The sequence below is a fragment of the Ptychodera flava genome, unplaced genomic scaffold, assembly GCF_041260155.1.
Source record: "Ptychodera flava strain L36383 unplaced genomic scaffold, AS_Pfla_20210202 Scaffold_41__1_contigs__length_1339820_pilon, whole genome shotgun sequence".
In the NCBI taxonomy this organism is placed as follows: Eukaryota; Metazoa; Hemichordata; class Enteropneusta; family Ptychoderidae; genus Ptychodera; species Ptychodera flava.
Window position 1 is genome coordinate 961,207 of NW_027248363.1, and position 19,411 is coordinate 980,617.

Sequence of the window (19,411 nt, forward strand, 5' to 3'; positions counted from 1 at the left end):
ACTGTATACCTTTAAACTCTTGCTCTGTTGAAGCCCCAATAGCTGCAAATGTGTAATGAATGATGCCTCTAAAGACAATTTCAATAGCTGTATGACCAATCACAGCGAGGGTTCCTTGAGCTCAGCATTTGCTCAAGGGAAAGGCCAACAGAGTTTGGCAGGAGGGTTTGTCATCAGGTCGAGCGTTTACTTTTCCCAAAATTTCGCTATTTGACAACTTTTCATGTCCTGAGAATGCAGATCTGCTGGTTATGTAGATTTGGATTGTCCAGCAACTTTTTGTTCAAAATAGTTTCCTTATTTTGATTGGCCCATCCAGAAGTACTTATCAGGATTGTCCAGTAACTTTTTCTCCAAATAGTTTTCCTAATTTTGATTGGCCCATCCAGAAGTGCTTATCCCTAATTTAATTTGCAGTAGTGACTGCACTTTACAAAGCAACAGATTTACCACATTAAGGTACAATGTGCCTCGGGAACAGATATTTGGACTCTCAAACTTTTGCAATATTCCTTTAGCCTACCACTTGTGTGGGCTTATTCTGAAGCTTAACGCTTTGAGTGCTGTAATTTTTTCCACCCAATTTTTAGTGCAACATTTTAACAATTTTTATGAATTTTTCTGTAATTTTTTTTATTATTTTGGACCAAACAGACATCACCTTTCATCGACTACAGGTTTGCACCAAAATTTTGGCAAACATCTAAAAGAAAATTTGATTTGGGTACATTTTAAAGGGGACAAAAGTTGACTTTGGCGCTCAAAGGGTTAAGGAGTGAATAAAGTGTTCACCAGTAAAGTGTTGTGAAAATCGGGGATTTTCATTTTCCTCCATAGCGCGGGATGGCAGCCATTTTGAATTTCAAATATTGGTTAATACTGGGTAATGTTTCTCTAGTACTAAATTTTGCATGGTGACCCCCTATTTTTGTTCTTGAGTTTGAAAGGGAAATTGTGTGTGTGTGTGTGTGTGTGTGTGTGTGATGAAAGTTTGGGCTAAGTTTACTTGGAAATATGTGCAAGTAAAGCAAAGTATTAAGGTAGAACGCGCCTTGTGGACGGACATTCAAACTTTTACAATTCTCTTTTGATCTACCACTTGTGGAGGCTCATTTTAAAGCTCTTGGTGTAAGAAAATTTGTCACCGGCTTAGTTTTTTGAAATATTTGGAAATTTTTGTTTTTCTCCATGAAGCTAACACATGGCAGCCATTTTGAATTTCAAATATCGTAAATCTTTGGTTGTTTGATTCTCTAGTACCAAATTTGTATGGTGACCCCCGATTGTTATTCATGATTTTGAAAGAGAATGGTTGGAAGATTCCTCAAGGAAAGTTAGAGCAAAAGTTTAAGTCTTTCACTTTCGAGGCGCATGCTACCGTAAAGTATTATATTCAGCCTGATCCGACGAGAGCTTTGGAATGCTATATGTCAAGCAAGTTAAGGGGTTCTTGTTTTAGAATGCATGAGTAAAAGCTATGTGTCATTGAGCAGAGCGTTTATTAATGTAGTTGACTGTTACAGAATTTGAAAATCGAAAATGGTGGATTTCCACCATATACTAGGAAAGCAAATCATTGATTGATCACGAAAATGTTGGATGTCCAGCCCAATCATTCTTGAAGTGAGATAGACACGCGTTGCTAAACTGTCTGGTTTTCCACATACAGGAGTCGATTAGGAGTTCCTGGACCGGGGTTGATGACGGTGCCAGTGGTGGCGTCATTCCTCAGTTTGTCTTTGCAGGTCGCTCCAGAGCTACACCGCCCTGCAGCCAGGTGAACGGCGATGGCGCCTGTTAGAAACATATATCACGTGGTTAGTCGCACGCCGTAATATAAGACGGTACATACATCAGAATCACGACATAGTTTCGCAGGCAAGTTGAGTGTCGACATGTTCAAATGCTGCATAGTCAGTGAGTAAAAGTCGGAACAATTAGAATAATTTTAAAGGAGAAAAATACTTATAAGGGCAAATGCTCTGGCTAGCGTAATGTAAGCACAATTCAATACAAATGTATTGTGGCCAAGAAAAAACACACATTTCTGACGACCGTAAATTGTTTTATTTTTTCGATTTTAGGCTACAGCTTCAATTTTCCTGTTTCAAAACTAAAGCATGTTCATTTCCGTTCCTTTCAAAGAAGATCATTTTCTATAACATTCCTCAGCAATAAAATTTAGTTTCAAAATAAATGAAGATACATGAATGTAATTCTTGGCAAAAAACATGCTGCGCCCGTCGTGCTTTTTCATGTTAAATAGTGTACAATAATTATAGAGCTTACACAAGCTTGGCGACCATTTTGAATTTCAAATATCGGTATGTGTCGGGTAATTTGTTTCCCCGAAGACCCAATTTTTTAGAATCTATCGCTTCTCTAGCACCAAGCTTTGAACATTGCCCCCGATTATATATCTTGATTCTGTAAATGTATGGTTGAACGTTTCATTCAGCAAAGTTTGGTCAAATTTACGTTTAAATCTTTCACTTTCTTGGCGCGTACTACTTATAGGTATCACACAGGATTTTTTTGGATTCGGATTCAGAAAATAAACCAAACAAGAATGATTATTTCGAGTTGTTTTTTTCCATATTAGAGTATGCACTGATTCGTTATAGGGGAATGCGCCTCGGGGGCAGATATTTTGACTCTCAAATTCATACAATACTAATCTGCCACTTGTGGGAGCTGATTTTAAAGCTCTTGGAGAAAGAAATACTTTCACCGTCTTAGTTTTTCGAAAATTCAACATTTTATTTTTACCCAATTAAGTTAACACAGGGATGGCGGCCATTTTGAATTTCAAAAACCCCAAAATGTTGACGAAATTGTCTTGTTTAAAACTTTGCATGGTGACCCCTGATTTTTATTAGTGATTTGGCAAGAGAGTTGAAAGTTTCATTCGGAGAAAGTTTGAGTAAAAGCTTAAGTATTTCACTTTCGAGGCGCATACTACCTTAAATGCACCTCGAAAGTGAAAGACTTAAACTTTTGCTCTAACTTTCCTCAAGGAATCTTTCAATCATTCTCTTTCAAAATCAAGAATAAAAATAAGGGGTCACCGTGCAAATTTTGGTACTAGAGAAAGAAATTACCCAAGATTTACCAATATTAGAAATTCAAAATGGCCGCCATCCCTGTGTTAACTCTATGGAGAAAAATAAAAATTTTTGAATTTCAAAAAACTAAGCCGGTGAAAAGTTTTCTTTCACCAAGAGCTTTAAAATGAACCCCCACATGTGGTATATCAGAAGAAAATTGTAAAAGTTTGAGAGTCCGAATGTCTGTCCCCGAGGTGCGTTCTACCTTAAGTAAGGATTTATAACTAACCTGCAACGTGTGGAGCGGCTTGTGAAGTGCCACTCATGATAGTATACGATGTGTCGGTTGGATGGTGCGCACTTCTAATGCTTGAACCGCCAGCGAAGATGTCGACGCAGGTACCGTGGTTGGAGAAGGAGGACCTAGTGTCCGTGCTTGTCGTAGACGCCACAGTTTCAGCCTGACAAGAAAATTGAGTCAGATTCTTTAAAGGACGTTTGCGTTTGTGAGAATTACCTTGAACATATGGCTAAGTAGACTTGGTTCTAGTCGGTGAAGTTTTTAAGAAACTGAAATCACTTGAAATAGAAAAGACACAAGATAAACTTTGCAAATGGTGCCTATTTGTAACATTCTCTCTTGTGTCTCTTCTATTTCATACAAACCTATTTGAAATTCAGCAGCCCAGGTCAGGTCACAAAACCACAAAACAAAAGTTCTGAAAATAGCCAAAAGATACAGCTTATGGAGCTTTAAATACGCGATTACTGATCGCTATTTGGGAATGTCTAGATTGGAAAGCCAAACGGACTTCCGCGCTGTCATCTCAGATATATATGAATAAATACCAGCCCCATACCAGAAATTACTAGTCTTGAGGCAAGGTTTGTTTGTCCTGGGACCAGGGATTACCATTAAAGCTCCATAAGCTGTATCTTTTGGCTATTTTCTAAGAACTTTTGTTTTGTGGTTTCCATACACTTTCTGCATTGAATCCCTAAACTGTAATTTAATGCCAAGTATTTAGCATATCAACACAACTATATGAGTATAATCTACATTGTTATTGTTGAAAATTGTATTCAAGTCCGGACTAGAATTAATTTGTAAACAATCAACAATGATCACTACAACACATACAAGCTGTGTTGACAAAAAGAATACTCGAAATTTCAGCACGACAAACGGATTAGGGGCAGACACGGTGGTTGATATACAGAGGCAGAATACTGAAAAACTTGCCACAAGTTGCAGTTTAATGACGAGTCCTATATTCTCATAGAGAGTGTGTTCACAAGCTGAATATAGGGGCATTTGAACATGGTTTCGCGGTACAAGAAGAATTCGTATCTGACAAACATAGGAGTCGAGTCAAAAGTTGCGGCTTATGAAAAATCTTACCGTAGCCACTCTTGCCGGGGAAAACGCACAGGCGTCAGCGCTGCCATTGCCAGCGGAGACAACCGTTGGAACGCCAGAATTTATCAGATCACGGACAGCGTTGTCCAAACTGGTACTAGGGCCAGCGCTCGAGGACAGAGACGCAACGCCGGGCTTGGGGCTGCCGGCGGCGACAGCGTTCAGCCCTGCAAAGAGACATGTTAACTGATGTTTTATCTCTGCGACATTGGTGCTACACAGAAGTTTAGCGTCTTGACGTATACATGCGCGTATCATATGTGAGTCGAACAAGTTGAAAATAACGGCATACAGAACAATTTAATATAGGCCTGACTCACTCGAAATTAATGTCGAGAAGAAAAGACTCGGAAAGTAAAATCGGGCCATCGCTTATGTAATATAAATGTTTAGAATGTTACAGACTTCAGATATATCTAAAAGGTGGAATAAAATGAATGCATGTACGAAAGTACTTAAGCTTGCCTGCCATCATGCCTTCCTACATTCATGTATGTATGTATGTATGTATGTATGTATGTATGTATGTATGTATGTATTCATGTATGTATGTATGTATGTATGTATGTATGTATGTATGTATGTATGTATGTATGTATGTATGTATTTGTGTAATGCATAAGCTTATATGTTTCAATATAATAATAAACATACATTACATGTAACTAATATGGTCCCGTGTATATTACTTTAGAGTCAATCGGTGTCTGGGAGACATGGTGGTTTACATCCTCTAATCGAGGACAGCATGATCCGGTTTCTTTAGCAACACTGATAAAAATTAAAAATAAAAATAAAAATATGATATAAAATAGCGCCACTCACCGGCAATGATATTAGAAGTGGGACCTGAACCAGTGCATGGGAGAACACGGACAGAATGGACGGTAGCTTGCACAGCCACGCCAACACTTGTGCCGCCAGCAGTTCCAGCACAGTGAGTACCGTGCCCGTTGCAATCTGTGCCCTAAAGTTTTCAGAAAACAAGAAAAATTCAAAGTTTTGAAATTTTGAAAATTTGAAATGTGACTGGGAAACAAAAGTTCTACTGCACGTCAAGAGTTGCCTTTAAACACGACCGAAGTAAGACTGCCTGCGTGTATAGTATGTCTGTGCGTCTATCTGCCAAGTCTGGCGTCTGTACTGTGGCAGAGACGGTCTAGCAATAGGCATACCGTAGAACAGCCGAGTAGATTCAATATATTATTGCCTGAATACATGGGTCTATGCCCTGATCAGTTGACAGTTTGCACGATGCCGGGATGGCAATTTGTCTCCGGCTGCAAGGGCACGCAAACCAATCTATTCAGGCAATCATATTTTTTATTACAAGCCTCTTCACGGTTTAATATTAATGCTATATGACGTTAAGGTACATGTATGGTATTCTAAAAAAAATTACTATTATCGACCAGCATCAAACAGGTGTTAATGAAAGTCAAAATAGCAGTGCGCGCATGGATATTTTACATCTAGCGTTAAGCGTCTATCTGGGCGACGATGGGCTTCACCAGACCGATAACTATTGAAACCGGTCCGTACATCGTTCACACGGTCCACTAACTCCCCGGATGTTCCTATTCAAATCAACGCACTTCGCACTCACATCAAGGCATTTAATAAAATATACGCTTGCCATTTTGTACGCGCGTTAACAGAGTAGGACACTTGGGTGTCAGACATTGACTCGAATCGGACTTTTAAAGACTAACTGATCAATGTATGACGTTTGCAGACGTCAGGAAAGCCTATAACGACGGTGGACCGACCTCTTATAACACAAATTAAGCGAAGATTCCAATACATCATTACATGGACGTTTGGGATTTTCCACATGTATGATCGCGATCGTCCATCAGAAATTCTTACAAACAGGAACTGACTTCAACTACTCGAAATAAATTTAAGAGATTGTTTTTTTTCTGTTGTAATGTTACTTACGTCACCGAATGTTTCGTAATCCCAGAAGAATTCAGCACGGCCGCCGAATTCCACATGGGTGTAACGGATACCAGTGTCTAGGATGAAGATGTTAGCGCCAGCCCCGGTACCTGCCATAGAACAGTGGATATTTTCTTATTAAACGTGGAAGTACTGTACAGTACAGCTACATTCATCTAATTATGAAAATTTATTATATTAGCTAAAATTAAATGTCTTTCCGATAACCCGAACTACCCTTAATAAAACCCTCCTACTCTAACAGCCCCCGCCCCAATGATTAATATTTGCCAATTTGAAATTTTGTTTTGATTAGTCTCACTGAAATTAAAATACAAATGAAAAATGAAGTCCCCGATTGACCTGCCCTATTTCCAGAGGATTGTTAACAGAAATGCATAATATTTCTCTTTTGCCTTATTAAATAACAAAAATGAAAAATGGAAAGATTCCACACTCGTAGTACGTATGATCAGTATTTTTTTTCCAAGTTCAAGTGTGTTTAAAGGTTAACGGTACAACTGTTCGAACTGTCCACAATCAGATGTGCATCCCAACGTGAGTGCTGTGATCAAACATGAAATCACATAGATGAAGTAACTGTCAAGCAGCCTGGGACCAAACCGTTGTTGAAAACCACCATCCCAATGTTTTTTTGGAACATTTTCTGATCATATTCATTAAAATGAGCCCTCTATAATTTGTCACGATGTACTCCTGTAGAAATATACTCAGGTAGTACTTGGCCGCTATCTACTTCACAGCAATATGCATGAGTGTATGTACATTGAAGTAACTTACAAGCTTCATAAGCTGTATCTTTTGGCTATTTTTTTAGAACTTTTGTTTTGTGGTTTCCATACACTTTCTGCATCGAATGTCTACACTGTAATTTAATGCCAAGTATTTAGCATATCGACACAATCTTTATGAGAATAATCTCCGTTATTATGGTGAAAATTGCATTTAAGACCGGACTAGAATTCATTTGTAAACAATAAACAATGATCACTACATGCATACAAGTTGTGTTGACAAAAAGAATACTCGAAATTTCAGCATGACAAACGGATTAGGGTCAGACATGGTACATAGGCAGAATATTGAAAAAAACTTGCCACAATTTACAGCTTATGTCCCTTTAAGACAGAACTCAAGTACACCAGCAGATATCGAAACATACCATAGATGTTAATTACACCGTCGAGGGGGAGGTTCCTCTGATCCAAGCGATCACACCCCCATTCTACGTCAGACTTGGCCATGGAGTCCTCCTCCACGTATTCAACGAATGGGAGTTTCGTCAGCTGGATAGTGAAGCAAGAATAGGAACAAGATTTGAGACAAGGAATAATGGTTAAATTATTCCTCCGAGCGACAAACAATAGGAACAGAATTCAACCCTTTCACCACAATGGTTTGAACCAATCCCATTGTTTTCTATGGTAAAGTTGGACCTCTGGATAGGGAAATGGGAGGGGGGGGGTTTAAATGGTTAAGGCTCCTACATACATAGCCAGTTTCAGATTTTGTTTTTCTCGCTTAAAGAAGTCCAAATCCCAATAAAGTATATATTTTCTGAAAGCCCTGATTTCGGGAATTTCAACCGTGCACAGTACAAAGTATTGTTTGCATAATAGTCACGTGACAAGCGTTTTTCTGACTATTCCAAAATGGATTTTTCCTCCCTTTAGCAAACACGCTGCGATGTTTCCGTTTGAAATTGATACTATCTTTCAAATCCTTCTTATTGACACCATTCTGTCTCCAGATTCAAGTATCTCTCTATCATTAATCTTCGTATCTTAGGTACTGAGCCGAGTGTTGCTACCGCTTTAATCGGCCCTAAGCGGTATCTGGTGGACCAGGTAGGTCTTAACGATAGGAAATTTTGTTTCAAATAATAACCAAAACAAACCGCGGAGTAAAGCTCTGTAAATAGTCATCTAAGGTGTTCGTGTACTCTGATGAAACATAAAGTATAATTCAAAATGAATAAATAAATAAATATGCTGCCATTGTAATGACATGCCTTTTACTACAATGACACCTTTTTCTTAAAAGTTTCCTTGGAATTAACTATTTCATAGAAAAGGTATTGAATACTCTTTTCGGGTAGTCAATAGAAGTAAACTTTGCAAGGCCAAAATTCAAAAAACGAAAACGAAAACAAAAACCCGTTGAACACGAAAAAGTCTCTTGTACTTAAAAATGTCAATTATATAACATCCACAATCATCGTGTACTGTATATTCACGCGAGAATATTGTTTTTTGTTTTACTCACGAAACATTTATTGCATTTCAAGACTATTTCTTTCATGTTTTCATTTTAAGTAGACACAGGTGTTATTGAGTTTGGCGTGTTGGTCAAGTGCGCGAGTACATCTGAGATCGAAGTCCATATGATAAATCTGTAAGATCGAAACTCATAAGCTTGAAGCATTGGCATTAGACGAACCAGACATATTATCTAAATCGAAGTGTTGCCAACACTGTCGGGCGAAATTTACAGCTAAGCAGTAACATGAGTCGATCATAAAACAATCAACTATGCAAAAGTTGAAAAGTCAGACGTAGTCTAAACAACACCACCACATATGTCCAAGCACTGTCCAAGTTCTATCACTTGCTTTCAGGTGTAGTTGTTTTGACTACATCTGACCTGCTGCAAGACAATGTTTCAACTTTGGCAGAGTTGATTTCACTGTGATCGACAGGAATTACTGCTCAGCTGATAATCACACCTGATAGTGTTGGCAACAACTCGATTTAGACAATATGTCTACTTCGCGTAATGCCAATGCTTCAAAGCAAACCACTGTAGTTCAAGAAGAACACATTGTACGGAATAATGTCAGCGATGGAAGATATTGGAATCCTATGAATGTTTATGCTGCACTTCACTTCTGAACAAGGCTTTGAACTTACTGCGTTGACGGATCCAATGTGGTCGACGGCGAAACCATTCAAGACGTCGGTGAAGGCGTACTTAACAGATGCCCCACTTGGCAGCTCAGCCAGGACAGCTTTGACGTCAATGCCATCCTACCATAGGAAAATTAAAAAGTGTCAATCATTTCATATGCAAATAATGAACCGCGGGCATTGGCATCAACCGTCTCCTGAGGATGTGTTCTATAATTTATATATCGGACCATAGCTCCACGTTGCTTGTTAACACAGCCTCTTTTGAAATACAATCAATAATTGTGAAGAACGCCTATCGCCATGGCGAATTCAATGATTGGCACTACATCGTGCCGAAATGGAACGCGCCTCTGGGACAGATATTAGGACGCTCAAATTTCTACAATTCTTTTTGATCTACCTCTTGTAGGGGCCCATTTTAAAGCTCTTGGAGAAAGAAAAACTGACACAGTCTTAGTTTTTCGAAATAGAAAATTTAACTTCCTCCATAGGGGACTGGTCAGTTTCTTCAGCCTGGGGGGGGCGGTGGATTCATGGGGGGGGGTCACCCTGTTTTTGACTTTGGTGATAGGGGGGTCACCATGTTTTTGAAATGCCCAATAGGGGGGGTCAGTGTGTTTTTGAATTTTGACACAGGCTCATCATTGCCTAAAATGCTAGTGTCAGCCACAAAATTCATCATTCAGTTGTATTTTTCGGCGCGCCCTTCGGGCGCGTAACTTTAATAATCAGTCATATTTTTCAGCACGCCCAACTTTAACATATCAAGCATACATACATCAGAGATATCTGTATGTTCAATATTTTTCAGCGTGCTCTTCAAGCTCATTACTTTAATATATCATACATCTTTCAGCATGCCCTTCAGGTGCATGACTTTAATATACAAGGCATATATATCAGAGATATCAGGATGTTTCATATTTTTTGGCGCGCCCTTCGGGCGCCATACTTTCAGAGATATCTTGATGTTTGCTAAGTGAAAGTGTACCATTATGAAATCTGCATTTCATATGAAAAGGATGACAAATTCCTGATACTTTTCTGTTCTCTCTGTGAGAATTCAGTATGAGAAAGCAACATGCACAAATATTTCACAATATATATTTGATACAGTGACTTATTTTAGAGATAGAAAAATGACAAGATATCTTTCCTTCTCATTGATGCAATTATTTTCCTTTGTTTCATAGGTTTTCTGTAGAAAGATGCTTTTTATGAACAAAATAACAGTTAAAAAAGACAGTTTTTGTCATTATTAGCTGTGCTTTTATGGTTTCAATGTTACACAAGAAAAGGTCCTCTCAGACACTGTACACATCAGATTTGGCTAAAAATGCTCTCTATGGCTCCTCAGTAGATTTAATTGGATGGTTGGCAAGTCTTAACACCCATCAAAGTTTTTGATTCACTGCTTTTTCCTCTTTGATATAATGATTGACATCCATTTCTGTACAACAGTTCAGGACATCTTGTTAAGCAGAGAAAGTGTGAAATACATTCACAGCTCATTCAAAATACAGCTCATTCAAAATGTACTGTATTTAAACTTTAAGATTGACACTTTGAAATTCCTATCTTACAACTGACATGTCAACAATTTCACTAAAACATAGAATGACTATTTAAAATATAAATATATGTAAAATGTAAAATATAATATATATATATATAATATAATATATATATATATATATATATATATATATATATATATATATATTATATATAATTTATGTCCATCTTTTGTTTTACCTTTGTCGCGCCCGGGGGGGTCACCCTGTTTTAGAAATTTGGAATAGGGGGGGTCACCCTGTTTTCAAAATTTGGAATAGGGGGGGTCAGCCACTTTTGACGTCGGCAAAAAATAATCCACCGCCCCCCCCCCCCCGGCCGAAGCAACTGACCAGTCCCTAGAGTTAACACAGGGATAGCGACCGTTTTGAGTTTCAAATATCGAGAAACCTTAGATAATTTGTATTTCTAGTGCCAAAGTTTGTACGGTGAGGCGCATACTACTTGACAGATGTAAGGGCTATAGCTTTCTTGCTTCCAAGCTTCCGAAAGACTTGCATCGAATTACTTTAAATGCGCATATATGTATCGTGATAAATCCGTCACAATTTTAATTGAGTGATATTAGAATTTTTAAACATGAAATTACAGTGAAAATTCACCCCGAAAAGTTTCAAACATTTGGCAAATCTAGTAAAAGGCAAACCTTATACTGTCCCCTCTAAGAGCAAAATACCTCTATATGTAAGTGAATCTTATATTACCTTGACTTTCACGATGTAGCTGTTTTTCACAGGATTCATGGCCTTGAAAAATGGAGCGAAGGTGGCGGCACTGGCCGCTGTAAGGAAGAGTGTGAGAAGAAAGATACGCATCTTGGAATCTTGGGGGAGAGAGAGAGAGAGAGAGAGAGAGAGAGAGAGAGAGGAGAGAGAGAGAGAGAGAGAGAGATAGAGAGAGAGAGAGAGAGAGAGAGAATTAGTAGATCGATGGCAATGGTCGACGGTATTGGTCAGTTTAAAGCGGAAGGCCAGGACACTCCAAAACGATGGACTATGTCGTGCGCATACCTTACGGAATGGAATTGCAGACTAGCCTGTGTACTGTGAAGAACCCTCAATATAAATGCGTCACAGAACTTATCAACTTTTTTGAGATCCGTTGGATAATAAGATACAAGACAATGTCTATACGACCAGACGGCTGGCCTTGGTTAAGGTAATCCCACGTGCAGTGGAAACTGAGGTTGTCATGTGCATCTGTCTGGAGAAACGTAGATTTTCTGTCCCAATGGTATTCCATTGCGTATCTCTGTAGAGCATTATATTCAATAAAAAAAGATGATAATTTGATTACGAATATGAAGCTGACATGGCAGATGGATAGTTTTGACGTCATCAGTGCCGCGTTCTCCCGGAAAGGGAGTTTGAAATGATAGTTGGCGAAGATTACATCTAAATGAACGTTTCTTACATCTGTGATCAGAGAGCAGAATTCTCACGGCTGGTCCCTAACGTGTAAAAATTGACCTAAATTTGTCATGTAATCTTCAAATTTGTGATAAACACTGCCGTTATTTTGCCAGACACTGAGCAAATATTCTATGTATCCTAATTCTGGCACAATTGTACGAAATGGGAGATATTTCACAGTAATATCTCGACACAATTTGTACTTTTTATTGTAGTAAAATTCGGTGATAAAAATCATTACACATGATCCCCCATCGTCTTGTGAGGGCAGCAATTATACCAGTATAAGTGGATACGTTTTTACGGGTGAAAATTCAATATTATGAGAATGCCTTCATTTGACGCAAACGTGACAACACCAACCAATCATCAACGATGTGCGACTACAGAAGTTAACATTGTGTACAACTGCTAGAATTATGCCACTAACAAAAATTCCCTTTTGTTATATATTTTCAGTGAAATTCGTCATTCCACGTTGAAAGGAAATATTTTTATAGCTGTGAGATAAAGCAGGTCAAATCGAAGGCCTGGTCCATAAAGCATAACAAATTGACACAAAAAAACCTTGACCTTGAACAAGTACCAATGGACTTAACTTCTGACAATACTTTGCAGTATTTAGTGTACCTAGGTTGTTGTCAAAATATTAGCGCACCATTGAAAGAGTGTTATTAAAGGGACATAAGCTGTAACTTGTGGCAAGTTTTTCAGTATTCTGCTTCTGTATATCAACTACCGTGTCTGACCCTAATCCGTTTGTCATGCTGAAATTTCGAGTATTCTTTTTGTCAACACTGCTTGTATGCGTGTAGTGATCATTGTTTATTGTTTACAAATGAATTCTAGTCCGGACTTGAATACAATTTTCAACAATGACAATGGAGATAATACTCATATAGGTTGTGTTGGTTATTGGCATTCAATTACAGTTTAGGAATTCAATATTTTAAGCAGAAAGTGTAGGGAAACCACAAAACAAAAGTTCTGAAAAATTAGCCAAAAGATACAGCTTATGGAGCTGTAATTTTTCTCAATATAACCGGCACTGTCCTTCTGAAAGGCCTGATCTATTTGAGAATATAATTTGCATTTCAGATGCAGGGTGGCGGTGAGTGGGGTTAGTTCAGTTCGTCCCCAATGCGTTTCAAAGATTTGCATGGATTTTGTCGAGCGCTAACAGTGAAGTCAGCATCGATTTATCAGCAAATCAGCAAGGCAAAGGCAGTCCACAGGTCTGCAAGTGCGCCAGGAAAGTGGCAACAAATGTCGCGAGAAGTTTCTTCCAGTCGGTAAATTGTCGGCGCCGCTAGCAGATCTTGCAAACCGGAGCCGGTCATTGACATTCTGCCGTGCGCTACCCCTGCACGACCCTAAAACACAAACGTGATTAATATTTTGCTGTCACTCGTATGGATTATCATCCAATCATATGCGTCACGCACTACGATGAAGATACGTTATCAAGCACGTATTGCTGATGTAATCAGAGCATATGGTATTCTATGTACACATCGAGCAAAATAGGCCACCCCTGTGAGGGGCTCTGTGCAGCGACTGTCACAGAACTGTGGTATGATGGATCCGTGTGGGCACAGACAACTAGAAGAAACAGACTAGCAACGCGGCATGGCTTTTGTTCCATGGTCGTCTCGGTAGACTATGACCTTTTCAAATTAAAATGAGCTTCACAGGTGTTAGATTTTTTTGAACCTTTGTTCGTGGTTGATAATTACACGAGATTATGCAAAAAGTACGACGAGATGGCATCGTGCTGCCAGTCGCGTAGCAACCATACTTACTTTGTGAGCTCTCAGGGCAGAAACACTGCTTCACGCCAATCAAAACATAACACGCCCGCAGTTTCATAAACACGTCCTTCAATGACCAACTTTTAATAGACGATATGACTGACCGTAAACCATTGAGTAAAACCAGACAGTATCGATAGAAGATTTTCAAATTTGGTTGAAACACACTCATTATATATTCATAAAAATGTGAGAGGAATTTTTAAAATGGTAAAACTCACTTTCCCGAAGCTAAAAACTTTCCCGTTTTCGCCAGCATGCCGATTCCACTCAGCACCACATGACAACTATAACACAAACTTTGCCGAACATTCTTTCGCTTAAAAATTGGCGAAAATTCGGACACTACCGAAGGGTGCATGGTCGGCACTCTTTGGAAAAGCGAGGCGAGAGCTACCTGAGGCGAGGCGAACATGGATGACTTACGTAACCGCTTCACGCCTTGAACAATACCTGTTGCCAGTCTGTTTCTATCTGTCTGTGGTGTAGACAAGGACAGCACAGTGATGCAACAGTGCTGAGACTCGGGCGTGTATGCAGTACAGTGCTTTGCTGTGCTCATAGTTATGTTTCAGTCTCTGAAGAGACCTGTATGAAATACTAGTTTAACACGACTGTATACACTTCTCAGTGTGCCCAACAGAAACGCGACAGCTTCGGAACGTTTTCACGTCGCCCATGTATCTTTTGTCAGACAACAGACCTGTACATGAGAATGTTCATTTGCACACTCCGTACGATGCACCGCAACAGTGGTCACAACTCTGCTCGTACATTTTCAGGTGTATCAGACCGGCAGCAATGAATGTGACGAGATGTCACTTGACTGCCCAGACATACCAGCCACGTCCGTGAACTGACACAGCCGTGTCAACACAGTCCTAACACACAGTATACAGACCTTGCTATACACTCACTGACACCGTATAGGAACTGATCAGGGCTTGTTACGTGGATACTCCCTAAGCTGCCTACAGGTAGCTTGTTGTGTGCTCAGAAGTCCTCCTAGCTATGGCACGATGACACAACATATCAAATAAATGGCAAAAAATACGCAATTGATCGTTTAGTACTTGTAAATATTTATTCAGCGGAGTTGATAGGGTAGACTTCTTCGCAAATAAAAGAGACCATTTCTTAACATTATCAATATGTCCTTATTGAAGGTAGTGCGTGCTACGACAGTGAAATCCTTAAACTTTTGCTCGGATTATCCTCAATGAAACATTCAGCCATTCTTTTACCATATCAAGAGTCATAATCTAGCCAAGGGGTCACTGCGCAAAATTTGGTAATAGAGAAACAAACTACCTGACTTTTACCTACATATATGAAATTCAAAATGGCCGCCACTCTATTGTTTACCGTGGGGAAAATTCAAATTTTCGATTTTCGTAAAAAACAAGACGGTGCAAACTACTCACTCCAAGAGCTTTAAAATGAACCCCCAAATATCAGAAAAGAATTGTAAAAGTTTCAGAGTTCGAGTATCTGTCCTGGAAGCGCGTTCTACCTTAATAGGCCGAACTTCCCCAAAGGAAAAAAAATAAAATTGCACCCAAACTTTTTAAAGTATAGAATGAATACCTGAGTTTTCAAGTCTGTTGGAACTTTTCTACATGATATGCCCGGATGGCATGATATTAATGGTAGAAGTCAACCGAGACAAATCCGTTTTAAAGATGCTGGTTTGAGAATAGCAACTTGAACAGATAAAAACAAGACAAGTGACGAAAACAGTCTTAGAACTTCTCAGAATGCATGGCACATTTCAGCTCGCTTCAACGTATAACTCATATCCTGCTGTAACAGTATCAGAGTATCGAACACGTGATCAGAACAAGTCTATACGATTGGTGCGATCCGCTTGACGTCATTTCTGTTCTGTGGTATCTCTTGTTTGCGAACATTTTACACAGACGTTTTTTTTTCAAAATCTCTCAGGTAATATTGGAATTATTTTAACACCTGATACGTCAAACTCGATCACACCACAGGCTCTCGTGACTAGCCAATTAAAAGATAATGAAGAAAAATGCTATTAAATATGGTTTACCCACAACCACAAAAACCTTCATTTTAATAGAAAGAAATAGAGAACCTAGAATTAAGTATGCACAGTTATCGTTGACCGAGGATCGCATATCTAGGCTTGCACAACATCCATATACTTGATATTTAGGGGAACGTGGTATCATAACTACCCCGGTTGGTAAGTCTGGATCCACTGAATCTCAATAATTAAAAAAAATTGGCCCATCACTAGTTCATTTCCTTCAAAAAGCAATCCTTTAACCCTTCTAGTCAGCCTAGAATTAGATGTCCGCACAATTAATAAGGTACAGCGGGTGAAAGGTTATAGACTCGTGTATTATCCCCTACCTTATCACACTGTTAGTAGTAACTGTCCTTTTATGCTGTATTCAAATTTGCCCTCCCTTGGTTAAATTTTGGTATATCATTTCTGTGTTGACCTCCATACCGTTGCCATATACTCATAGCATGCCAACATTTCACCAAAGCGGGGAGAGGGCGCACTGCACACTGCATACACAATATTAACACTGAACCGTCATGACTCACAGAGCGAGGTAACATACGGCGAGAGATTGGAACAAGGGCAAAAAGGCTCGCACACGTGCACAAAATTAGATTTAATAGCATTATTCTTTGTCTTTTAATTGACCATCCACGAGTCCCTGTGATCAAATTTAGGCACGGGACATATTTTTGTTTGGCTAAAGCAAAGGTCCATAATAAGAAGTTTTCGGATTGGTACCCGTAATCATAGACATGCAGAAAAGTGCTCGCTATTGTCTATGGCCTAATCAAAAGACGAGTCAGGTTCAGTGTAACATTTGCATAATCGCCTAGCTTCCACAAATTTATTCCACGGCCGATCGCCTTTGGTGTACGTGAAAGAAATCACACACTGCATACCAAACGCTCGGCATCGAATGCCGGGAATTGATTGCGGTCCTAGAAAGCTCTCAATCTCGAGAAAAAAAATTACATGACTGAAATTGCATTCGGCTTAGTCCTTCTGACCGACCGTCTGTATCATCTAAAAGTTACGTTTCAAAGTAAGATTTCTATAATGATCAAGTGGCGAGAGGAACAAACCAAAAAAGCAAAAACGCGATAACTTTTCGATTCTCTGCCGCACTGCAGAAGTCGGAAGAAGTTGATTTGCACTATTGTAAGGTTATGATTCTCGCAAAGTCTCACGAACGTGATTATGGAAATTTGATCGAAGTGAAATAAAGTAGCAATTTTACGACTCGTAAAGCAACATTAAAATTTTATTTTTATAGAAATATTTTATGTGAATAGCGTGAAATTTTACCCCTCTATGGTTATAGCATGGATTTAACAACATTTGTATCCATGGTAACAGCTACTACTATAGTCGACTACTGAGCTAAGCGGAAAGGGGCCAGGCATGGTTTGGATCTATTTATAAAACCAAACTCTGATTCAATACACACCTGGAGATTCACGCCGTGGTTTACACAGCTATTCCATTGACAGCGATTTTCAATGCACCAGCGATCGGCTCTCGTGTAAGTTATCAAACAAATCGACAAAAAGGCGTCAATGTGTGAAATTTTAAAACTGAGCTCTCTTGCCGAGCTTTGATGTATTTGCAGTGAGCAGAACATTGTTTTCGTAACGTTTTTATCGAACAAACTCAAAAAAGTTAGATTTTCTCGAGCTTTGGCTCCGTGTTGTTTTTTTGGAGGCGTCTTTATTAATGAGCGTTTGCGGCATCTTGCTCCATTTCATACCTCACCCGCCCCTTTAATCCGTCAGTTGAATGGGAGAGAAGACCATTTACAGTAAACACAATTGGAACTAATTTGGGATAATTGGATGGTGAAGTAATGTCGATTTAATCTACAGATGTAATCTCATCTGCTTTTCTTTTTACATTACACACTTGTTTTTATGAGTAATTTGTATTATTGCAACATTCAACTATCTGGCAACTAATACTTTTGAGAAATTTTAAAAATATGAAAATCCAATTATCCACAAATTAGTTCCAATCGTGTTTGTATTAGGTTCCTATAACACGCTCTTCACCTGAGCAGTGGGGGTAAAGTACCTCGCCAAAGGGTACAGCATCTTGCTACCGTCTCAAACTAACTCGAACTCCTGTCACTCGTGGTTCTCGATCTCACTATCCATAGAGCGTGAGTCAAGCATCCAAAGTAACGGACTTTTGAAGTCAAAGACATTTTTCAAGTACAAAGGCTTAACACACCAATAATTAGATTACATTTAGAGTTTTATGTTCCGCAAAAGGAAACATAAAATAGCGTTTTTAAATGTATATTTGCTTGACTTTTTGGTAGGTGTAACCGTGCTACAATATTATGATCGAGCAAAACCTAAATGAGCGAAACCCCAAATATATGAGCTGTTCAGGGTAAAAAGTCTTTGGATGCACGATGCCTTTAGTTGTCATGAACACGATTAGAGCTAATTCTGGATAATAGAATCTTCATATTTTTCAAATTTCTCGAAAATGTTTGGTGCCGTATGGCTGAATATTGCAATATTACGGGTAACTCATGAAAAGCAAGCGTGTAACTTAAAAACGAAAATTTGATGAGGTCACACTTGCAGATTAAATCGACATTACTTCACCATCCAGTTATCATAAATTAGTTCCAATCGTGTTCATGGTAACTTTTGCGGGAAAAGAATGCCAATTGACACAAGATCTCAAGCGATATCAAAACGAACGCAATCCCAACTTCGAAACCAATGAAAGGAAAAAGACACTATGAAAATCGAAAACCACTATGAAAATTTTCAAACGTGAAAGGTTTTAAAAATCACCGTACACCTGCCTGTAAAAGTCTCTGCAACTTAGTGTCCGTAAATCTGTGTCATGTCGTTTTGCATCCCAGAAAAAGACTCGGAGAAGTTGTAACGAGGTTTTAAACGTGGGGCAAATATAATTATAATGGAACGTAACAGAGCAATGGAAGATACAGCTGGCTTTCTTACCTTAGCAGCACGGAGGTCCGAAATGATGATTTGTTGGCACTGGGTCATCTTTTAAACCAGTTAAAAAACCCAACAAAGTATCTCACCATCCGGTGCTTATCTGATCTGGGTCACACACAAGACTCACAGATAGTATTATGCAAAATGTGGTATTTTTTTATTACACCATGATGAATCACTCAAATTTTTATGATAAATTAAATACGATGTTCTCTTTGACAATTTTACAACATTCTACCATAACTGTATCACCATT

General features: G+C 38.9%; 1 protein-coding gene across 2 annotated transcripts; it reads right to left on the reverse strand.

Moving 5' to 3' along the window:
- Window positions 1–1,482: 1,482 nt before the first annotated feature.
- Window positions 1,483–19,188, reverse strand: LOC139128027 (aqualysin-1-like). 2 transcript variants are annotated; one of them, XM_070693895.1, is made up of 9 exons: window positions 19,156–19,188; window positions 11,618–11,736; window positions 9,339–9,455; window positions 7,592–7,715; window positions 6,409–6,518; window positions 5,293–5,434; window positions 4,450–4,634; window positions 3,337–3,508; window positions 1,483–1,794 (listed from the first exon to the last, which is right to left on the reverse strand). In XM_070693895.1, exons 2-9 carry the CDS (start codon window positions 11,726–11,728, stop codon window positions 1,643–1,645), a joined length of 1,113 nt encoding a protein of 370 aa, XP_070549996.1. In that variant the 5' UTR covers window positions 11,729–11,736; window positions 19,156–19,188; the 3' UTR covers window positions 1,483–1,642. The 2 variants fall into 2 exon arrangements, with proteins under 2 accessions (XP_070549996.1, XP_070549997.1); XM_070693896.1 differs by lacking the exon at window positions 19,156–19,188 and adding an exon at window positions 11,924–12,134.
- Between the last annotated feature and the right edge of the window lie 223 nt (window positions 19,189–19,411).

What these genes read in the sequence shown, in the direction of transcription:
- LOC139128027 (XM_070693895.1), bottom strand. Translation starts at nt 11,728, where the DNA reads ATGCGTATCTTTCTTCTCACACTCTTCCTTACAGCGGCCAGTGCCGCC. An exon ending in ATTACGAAACATTCGGTGAC is followed by an intron (nt 5,435 to 6,408) that starts GTAAGTAACATT and finishes TGAAAACTTTAG; the next exon opens with GGCACAGATTGCAACGGGCA. An exon ending in CACTTCTAATATCATTGCCG is followed by an intron (nt 4,635 to 5,292) that starts GTGAGTGGCGCT and finishes GTCTCTTTGCAG; the next exon opens with GGCTGAACGCTGTCGCCGCC.